This window comes from Bubalus bubalis, chromosome 22 (genome assembly GCF_019923935.1).
Source record: "Bubalus bubalis isolate 160015118507 breed Murrah chromosome 22, NDDB_SH_1, whole genome shotgun sequence".
In the NCBI taxonomy this organism is placed as follows: domain Eukaryota; kingdom Metazoa; phylum Chordata; class Mammalia; order Artiodactyla; family Bovidae; genus Bubalus; species Bubalus bubalis.
The window spans coordinates 20,065,684-20,074,051 of NC_059178.1; the positions used below are offsets into that span (position 1 = coordinate 20,065,684).

Consider the following 8,368-nt stretch of genomic DNA (forward strand, 5'->3'; position numbering starts at 1 on the left):
CCCCTGTTTCAATCACAGCATAAACACACCTCCAAACATGACTGTCCAGTAACCGGTTAGGATAAAGCCATCATCCGACAGTCATCACCCAAGCACTCAGTTTGGGGAGCTCGGATTACAGGGACTATGAAACCAAAGTAGGACCTGAAAGACCCAGGACATTGCCCACCAACCTCCCGCTTCGCTGCAGAGTTAACAGCAATGGGGGATGAAACGTGTGTTGGCACCAGCAGCAGTTGTGTGACCAGATGCTCTGTGCTCAGCGCTGCAGACCAAGACGGGGTGACACGGACAGCCCTCAAGACAGAGGGAGCTGAGGCCAGGAGAGGAGCTGGAACAGCAAATAAACACCATTCACCAAGAGTACAGAGATGTCTCAACTTTTGTGGGGGGACGGCAGAGTCCCAGGGCACTTCTGGATGCATTTTTGGCATTCGGCGTCTGCTGCAAGCACGTGCTCACACTGTCCCTCGAGGAGAGGCTGGGGTGAACATAATAAAGCAACCCCCCATTGGCCCTCGTCCACACCCAGAAATTAATCCTGTGATTCTTCATACGCAGTGGAGTACAGTGAGGAGGTGACATTAAGTCACCCCAAACCAAGTCACACACCTGCTTCCTGTACGCACAGCAGCCCAGACTCTCCCATAAACAAATCCACACTTGACACGCGTAGCGATGGGCTGTAGTTCAGACGTGGGCCCAGAGAATCTTCTGTGCGAGATTTTGATTGAAGATGTTTAATGAACATTTTCCATGTATAAAGCATTATTAGAATATTCTTATAGGAGACATACATCCTAAACCACAAGTGGATTATGAAGAGTTTAATTATCTCACGTTTTAAATGTTATAAGGTATGATTATGCGTCATTCCTACAGGTTCCTACAGTTTGTTCTAGGATCTCCCCAGTTTCAGAGTGTCCCCTAAGGTCACCGGGGAGGGACCTTGGCTTTGCCTGTGTGAATAGTGAGGCGGGCCATGGGTCTCCAACAGCTAGGCCAGAGTGGGACAGGGCAGTCCTTTCCTCCACCCTCTCAGGTGGTTGCAAAAACCTTACAGGTAAGGCTCAATTCTGCTGCTCTAGGACAGTGAAAAGCTGAGTCGTCATCAGCCATGGTCAATACTGCCCCAGGCCACCCAGCTGGGTCAGCTTTGTTTCGCTCCTCGGACAAACACTTGACTTCTTTTAGTAGCAGGAAGTTTCCATCATGGTCAACAGTAGTCTCAGAATAAACTGATGATGAGGGAAGCACAGGCTGAGTTTCTTGGTTGCGGTGGTTTCTGCACAGAGCCCACACTTCCTCAAGCTCCGTCTCTCCTCCAGATCGGCCTCCCCCTGACCAGGGCTAGATTTCTGAGACAGGCTGGACACAAGTCATTTGTGAACCATAGTTGTCAGGAACAACAGTGCCTCAAAATACAGAAAGAGCTCAGAACCCTGGACACAGGACGCAGGCAGGCATGGCAAGTCTCACCTGCCTGAGTGTTTAACTTGCCTTTACAGAATAGAGAGATAGAAAAGTAAGTCGGAACGTTCCTGGTGGTCCAGAGGTTAAGGCTCCACCTCCCAGCGCAGGCAGTGCAGGTTCTAACCCTGGCCAGGGAACTAGATCCCACATGCCTCAGGGCCAAAAACCAAAACTTAAAATGGAAGCAATATTGTAACAAAGTCAGTAGACTTTAAAAATGGTCCAAAAAAAAAACTTTAACAATAAGTAAATATATGTGAGAATAGGACCATAAAGAAGGCTGAAGGCCAAAGAAGAGATGCTTTCAAACTGTGGTGCTGGAGAAGGCTCTCGAGAATCCCTTGAACTGCAAGGAGATCAACCCAGTCTATCCTAAAGGAAATCAACCCTGAATATTCATTGGAAGGACCCATGCTGAAGCTGAAGCTCCAATACTTTGGCCACTTGATGTGAATAGCCGACTCATTGGAAAAGACCCTGATGCTGGGAAAGATTGAAGGCAGGAGAAGGAGGGGACGACAGAGGATGAGATAGGGGGATTGCATCACTGATTCAATGGACATGAGTTTGAGCAAGCTCTGAGAGATGGTGAAGGACAGAGAAGCCTGGCCTGCTGCAGTCCATGGGGGTCACAAAGAGCTGGACATGACTTAGCAACTGAACAACAACAGATAAATATATAAAGGCAAGTTAAATATATTAATATATTTAAATCTTCTAATTTACATTATTCTTGTCTCAATGTTTGAGTAGTCAACTACTCAGAGCAATGGATATTTGGCTTCTATTTGCTGAGATGATTAAATCTAAACTGTATTATTTGAATTTTAGTTAAAACTTACAGATTGTTCTTTCCTTAACAGAGGAACATCATTAGTTTTTTCTTGCACTTAACTACAATTTTGAGTCAGAGAGAAATTTTCCTTCCATGGGGAACTGAGAATTGGAAGGGATCAAGGAAAAGGAGGATTTTTGTGTGCACATCAGAGAAAAGATTTCCTAACATAAAAAGCACTGATCTGTGAGAAATGAACGTTGGTGGCTTGATCTGTCTATTTCCAAAGGAAAGGAAAAAATGGTGGTCGGGACTTTGGTCCAAGAGTTCCTCACATCAACCACCAGCTGTTCCTCTGCCTGGGACTTGGGCAAAAAAAACCAACAATGATATGGTGATAAATAGTGTTTACGGAGCACTTACCATCTGCCAGGCACTCCAGGGAGATCCTCTTTTATTTTAATTTCTGCTGGAAAAAATTACAGAAGATTCTGTGATGGGCAGAAGAGACTACTGGTCATCGTTCCCATGGAATGCCCCCATTGCCTCTCGGGATGCTTGTCTTTGACTGGACAGGGCACGCTAGGGAGCTGATGGTCAGCTTGTGGAAAGTGGGCTTCAGCCCAGAAGCATGTGGAGCTCCATAACATCCAAAAAATGACTTTTCTTTTTACCACATTGATTACAATAAAGCAGGGGTCCCAACCTCTCGGATCTAATGCCTGATGATGTGACATGGAGCAGACGTAATAATAATAGAAATAAAGTACACAATAAATGTAATGCACTTGAATCATCCCCCCTCAACTCCCAGTCCATGGAAAAATTGTCTTCCGTGAAACTGGCCTCTGGTGCCAACAAGGCTAGGGACCACTGAAATACAGGACATGCTGTAGAGACGGAGTTTGACGCCCTCAGCACTCTTCAGTATAAACATATTTCTTATCATGTGAGGTCTCCATGACATATAGAGGCCCCTTTGATATGACGTAGCCATCACAATCACGGGGAAACAGGCACCAAAAGAGTAGGTGAGAGGCCAGAGGTCACCAGCAGGGTTAAGGATGAAATCAGGTTTAAAAGTGAAAGTTTCCACTCTGTTAGTCACAGCTCCCCCTGAAACTCCAGAACATCCTGTAAGACCTTGTTGTGTCTACCTTCAAAGTGAGTTTCTATCATTAGCAAGTGCGGAAACCGTCTGAGTAACATCACAGGATTCAATTGTGCAGTTTTGATTGTTTGGGTCTAGAAACGTACGTATTGCTTCCAGTGTCAGGAAATACGTTCAGTGTTCCCCTCAAGTTAACTCTGTGCTGTGCTGTGCTCAATCATGTCTGACTCTTTGCCACCCCATGGACTGTAGCCTGCCAGGCTCCTCTGTACACGGGGATTCTCCAGGCCAGAATACTGGAGTGGGTTGCCATGCCCTCCTCCAGGGGATCTTCCCAACCCAGGGATCGAACCCAGGTCTCCTGCATTGCAGTAGGATTCTTTACCTTCTGAGCCACCAGGGAAGCCCTGGTGGGGCCAACCCTTAAGCCTCCAGTGAGTTCCTCATTCACTGCTTATGTCACTTCTGCGGGAGCCCCAGGTAGGATGTATTGACAGGACTCTGCACCCTAAGACTTCACTTCCTCTGAGTGATCAGCATTTACGGTCATTAGTGTCCCTGCCTCAGCTGAAGTCCAGAACATCTCTTCATCCACACAAGGGAGCCTGGGGTGGGCGGTAAGGATGTCATTTGAACAGAGAACCAAGCCTGCAGCATTTAACACAATGCTTTAGCAACAAAGTTAGAGCATTTGTGTGGCTATTCCCACATGTATGGGCTTCCCTGATCATAAACAATCAGCTTGCAGTGCAGGAGACCTGGGTTCGATTGCTGGGTCGGGAAGATTCCCTGGAGAAGGGAATGACAATCCACCCTAGTATTCTTACCTGAAGAATTTCACGGATGGAGGCGCCTGGTGGGCTACAGTCCATGGGGTCACAAAAGTCAGACACAACTGAACAACTAACACTTTCACCTTCCCACATGTCAGGAAGGGAAGGCAAGCTGTGCACGTGGCTTCTGTGGGGGAGACACATCCCCACCCATAGACTGCGCACAACGCTGTCCTCAGGTCAGGGCTGATCCAGCAGCTCACCAGAGCCAGGGACCAGGCCGTCCAGCCCTAAGCTGGCAACAGAACAAACAAACCTTGCCGCCTTGGGAATCTTGCTACAGGAGCTCCAGGCACCAAACCAAGGAGCGAGCTCCTTGGACCATTGTGTTCAGGCCTCTCAGAGCAAAGATCAGTTTGGGGCAAAAGGAAGTTTTGAACGTAACAGGATTTTCCTGAACATACAAAACTGGAACAACCTGACAGGCTGGGAGCAACTAACCAGCCGCATACAATGCTTCGGGGCAGCAAGGTGGGTGCACGGGGCCAGTTCGTCTGGGCCTGCAGTGGTGCCGCCTTTAAACCTGCAGGTAGAACGCCAGCCCCCGACAGTGACCACGAGGCTGGGACAAGAGGAGGGGGCGGGGGATGGATTAAAGCCAGCGCACCAGTACCCCGATGTGCGCCTTCCGAGCTCTGACACTTTGATGGGAAGAATCTGCTACAGGACTTGGAAGTTCCAAGGCTCACCCTGCAGGGCACGGGGAAAGAGCAAGGAGGTCAAAGTGAGTAATTACCTGTTATTGATGTATTACATTTAAAGACCCTGGCTAGGGATTAAAGACACTCTCAAGGCCGTTAACAGGCTGCAGTAAACAAGTCAAGTTTCAGACGGGAGGAGGAGGAAAGAATTTCTCAAGGATTTCCTCCGCTCTCCTGGAACTCTTGTAGGCAAGGCCAAGGGTGTGTGCGTGTGCATTGCACAGAGGGGCATGTTTCCACCAGGGAAAGAAATCACAAAAGTCAGACACAACTGAACAACTAACACTCGGGGAGCTCTGTCTTCATCCCCGAGTCAAGCCCCATGAGAGTTTTACTCTTGTTCAAGACTTTGTCTTGTTAATGGTTAGATGCCTGGCACCTCAGATGGGTGGGCAGTCAGTAGGTGCCCAGTGAACTTGGCTACTCGATTGGCAGGTTGGCTGGTTGAATTCAGTTTCTCTCTTCTTTATGCTCTCAGTAAAAAAAAAAAAAAAAAAAAAAAGGCTTTGTCACTGAAGTTACTGGTAGCCCATCAGACCCAGAGCCGCTTTCCAGGGACCAGCCTGGAGATGGGACTGTTTCTCCCTGGCCACGTCCCCTGGGTGCCTCCTGGGGGGCACACTTGGCAATACCTTGTCTCTTTTTCTGTTTCCCCTTCTGTGGTAGCGGGTCTTCTGATCTCTCAGCTGAGGACTATTATTCTAATGAAAAACACTTCCAGGAAATCAGTCCAAGACAGACTTAATTTGATGTGGAAAAGAATTTCCAACGCACGTTACGTCCATCGGAAATTAAGATCAGCCTTAGCTTTCAAGTACCCAGATCTGAAGATGCCACAGAGCTTTGAAGGAAACGGGGAGGAGTGCTTTTTTGTGTGTTTTTTTTTTAGGGGAGAAAAATGAAGAAGAAAAAGGAGAGCCTGGGGTGGAAAAGAATCATGATCAACATAATTACAACCTGCGGATGCCAGTGCCTGCCCCGCGCTGAAGTCACGTGGGCCACGTGGGCCTCTGGGGAGCTGCCGGACAGTCTAGCCTACCCAGGAAGCATCCACCTGCCCCCGGGAGGTCAGCTTTTCCCATCCACACTGCTCAGGAACCCTCAGCCTGTTGGGCTCCAGCACACACTCTGAACCAAGAGTCAAGGCCTCCCCGCCGCCTCCACCCCATTTTCCACGTTCAGCTTCTACACATGTCCTGGGTCCTCCACACCATGTCCCACAGCCAGGCCCTCTAAAGCGTGTCACCGGGGAACATTCACCCAGCCCACAGCCAGCCTCTCTGCCCCCTCCACAAAGAAGGGATGCTGCTGCTGCTGCTGCTGCTAAGTCGCTTCAGTCGTGTCTGACTCTGTGCGACCCCATAGACGGCAGCCCAACAGGCTCCCCATCCCTGGGATTCTCCAGGCAAGAACACTGGAGTGGGTTGCCATTTCCTTCTCCAATGTATGGAAGTGAAAAGTGAAAGTGAAGACACTCAGTCGTGTCCGACTCTTAGCGACCCCAAGGACCACAGCCTACCAGGCTCCTCCATCCATGGGATTGTCCAGGCAAGAGTACTGGAGTGGGGTGCCATTGGCTTCTCCGAAAAGAAGGGATAAACTCCCACATTAGTAGAGTGAAAAGGGACTTACCAGTTTGGCACCTGAGTCCCAGGGAAATAAAAAGGTCTCTCCATGTATTATTAATAAGATGCCTCTCACGGCTCAGCATTGAGACCCACCTCCAGATCCTCCTCGGGGCTGGACTTGGAGGCTGCGGTGCCACCAGGTCTGGCTCTTGCCCCGGAACCGCCCCCTCACAGGTGTGCAGAAGCACGCTAGGAACCATAACGGTAACTGTCACCCCTCCATTTACATATTTTTTTATTCTGGTGAAATATATATATATAATTAGCTGTTTCAACCATTAATTACATTCACAGTACTGTGCAACCATCAGCACAATGTGTTTCCAAAATTTTCATCATTCCAGACAGAATCTCTGTCCCCCTTCAGCGATAACTCCCCTCTCTTCTCTCCCCCCAGCCCCTGAAAACCTCTGTCTACTTTCTGTCTCTATGAATTTGCCTCTTCTGAATATTTCATGTAAGCAGACTCCTATTTGTTCTTTTGATTCTGGTTTATTTCACTGAGCATAACGTTGTTAAGGTTTATCTGTCTGTGTTTTCATTCTATGTACTGTGGAATTATTTTCCATTGTATATATGTGCATGCTCAGTCATGTCCGACTCTTTGTGACCCCATGGACTGTAGCCTGTTGGGCTCCTCTGTCCATGAGATTCTTCAGGAAAGAATACTGGAGTGGGTTGCCACTTCCTTCTCCAGGGGTTCTTCCCAACCCAGGGATCGAACCCTCATCTCCTGAATTGCAGGCGGGTTCTTTACCACTGAGCTACCTGGGAAGCCCCTCTATTGCATATGTATACAGTATTTTATTTATCCATCCATCCATCAATGGGCATCTGGGCTGCTTGCGTCTCCTGGCTGCTGTGAACATGCCTGTTGGAGCCCCTGCTTCAGTTCCTTTGGGTAAAAACCTAGGGGGTGGGGTTGCCAGGTCACCCCTTCACTTATATTTGATGAATGAATGAGTGAGGGTTTCCAGCAGCCTTGTGGATTTGGTCACAGACCCCAGGATGTAGCACAGCCAGGGAACTCTGTGCAGCCAACACCATGTGCAACGGATGCCCTGGGGCCAAGGGGTGGGGACCCTCCTCGAACCCCATCGTCTCCATCTTCTCAATGCACTCACTCCCAGCCTGACAAGCTACCAGGAACAGGACAAGATGTGACTGGTTCCCAAACTCTCCTGGTCCCTGACACCCAGGATGGGTCACCCAGAGAGGCAAACGCCCTCCACGGCCTGCCAAGAAAGTGGCCCTAACACCACCCTTTCTCAGTCACTCCAGAAAAATCTCAAGGTAAGAGATTTGTGCTTTTCAGGGAAAATCCACTCTAACACATTAGACCAACCTTCAGTGTTTGATCTTGAACACCTCTGACCCCCTCATGATCAACACGGACACAGTTCCTGGAGGAGGAATTTTCGGAGAACCTGAGAACACAGCGGGCTGACATCGATCTCAGACAGAGACTGATAGACACCCCTGGGGTGGGGGTAGGGATAGGGGGCAGGTCTCCAGGGCAATGTCAGCCTTGAGAGAAAGATGCAGGAGTCATTGGCATACAGGATGAGGTGGCCCAGCCTGGGCAACAGCTTGAGAGGAAAAGACCAAGAGCTGAATTCTGAGAAATTCTGACATTTAAGAGATGAGTCAGCAGAGTTAGAAGGACAGCAAAATATCACAGAGGTCAAGGGAAGCAGTCCAAGTTGCTGATAACCAGCACCCAGTCCCCCCAAGTCCTGGGCACATGAAGGGTCCCCCCTGGATCTGACAGTTCCTGGGACCGTGAGGTCTCACACATCTCAGGGAGCAGTGATCATGTGTGAACTGAATGGGGCATGCTTGGCACA

At 49.0% G+C, this 8,368-nt stretch overlaps 1 protein-coding gene across 1 annotated transcript; it reads left to right on the plus strand.

Annotated features, from left to right (window-relative positions):
- Positions 1 to 982: 982 nt before the first annotated feature.
- On the plus strand, positions 983 to 6,306 carry LOC102391475. The gene is made up of 3 exons (XM_025273132.3): positions 983 to 1,063; positions 4,527 to 4,916; positions 5,783 to 6,306. The coding sequence occupies exons 1-3, from the start codon at positions 983 to 985 to the stop codon at positions 6,023 to 6,025; spliced, it is 714 nt and encodes a 237-aa protein (XP_025128917.3). The 3' UTR covers positions 6,026 to 6,306.
- Positions 6,307 to 8,368: the final 2,062 nt, after the last annotated feature.

Coding starts and splice junctions, on each gene's coding strand:
- LOC102391475 (XM_025273132.3), top strand. CDS start 983: ATGGGTCTCCAACAGCTAGGCCAGAGTGGGACAGGGCAGTCCTTTCCT. Junction 1,064..4,526: donor TGGTTGCAAAAACCTTACAG/GTAAGGCTCAAT, acceptor CATTGTGTTCAG/GCCTCTCAGAGCAAAGATCA. Junction 4,917..5,782: donor GAAAGAGCAAGGAGGTCAAA/GTGAGTAATTAC, acceptor TTTTTTTTTTAG/GGGAGAAAAATGAAGAAGAA.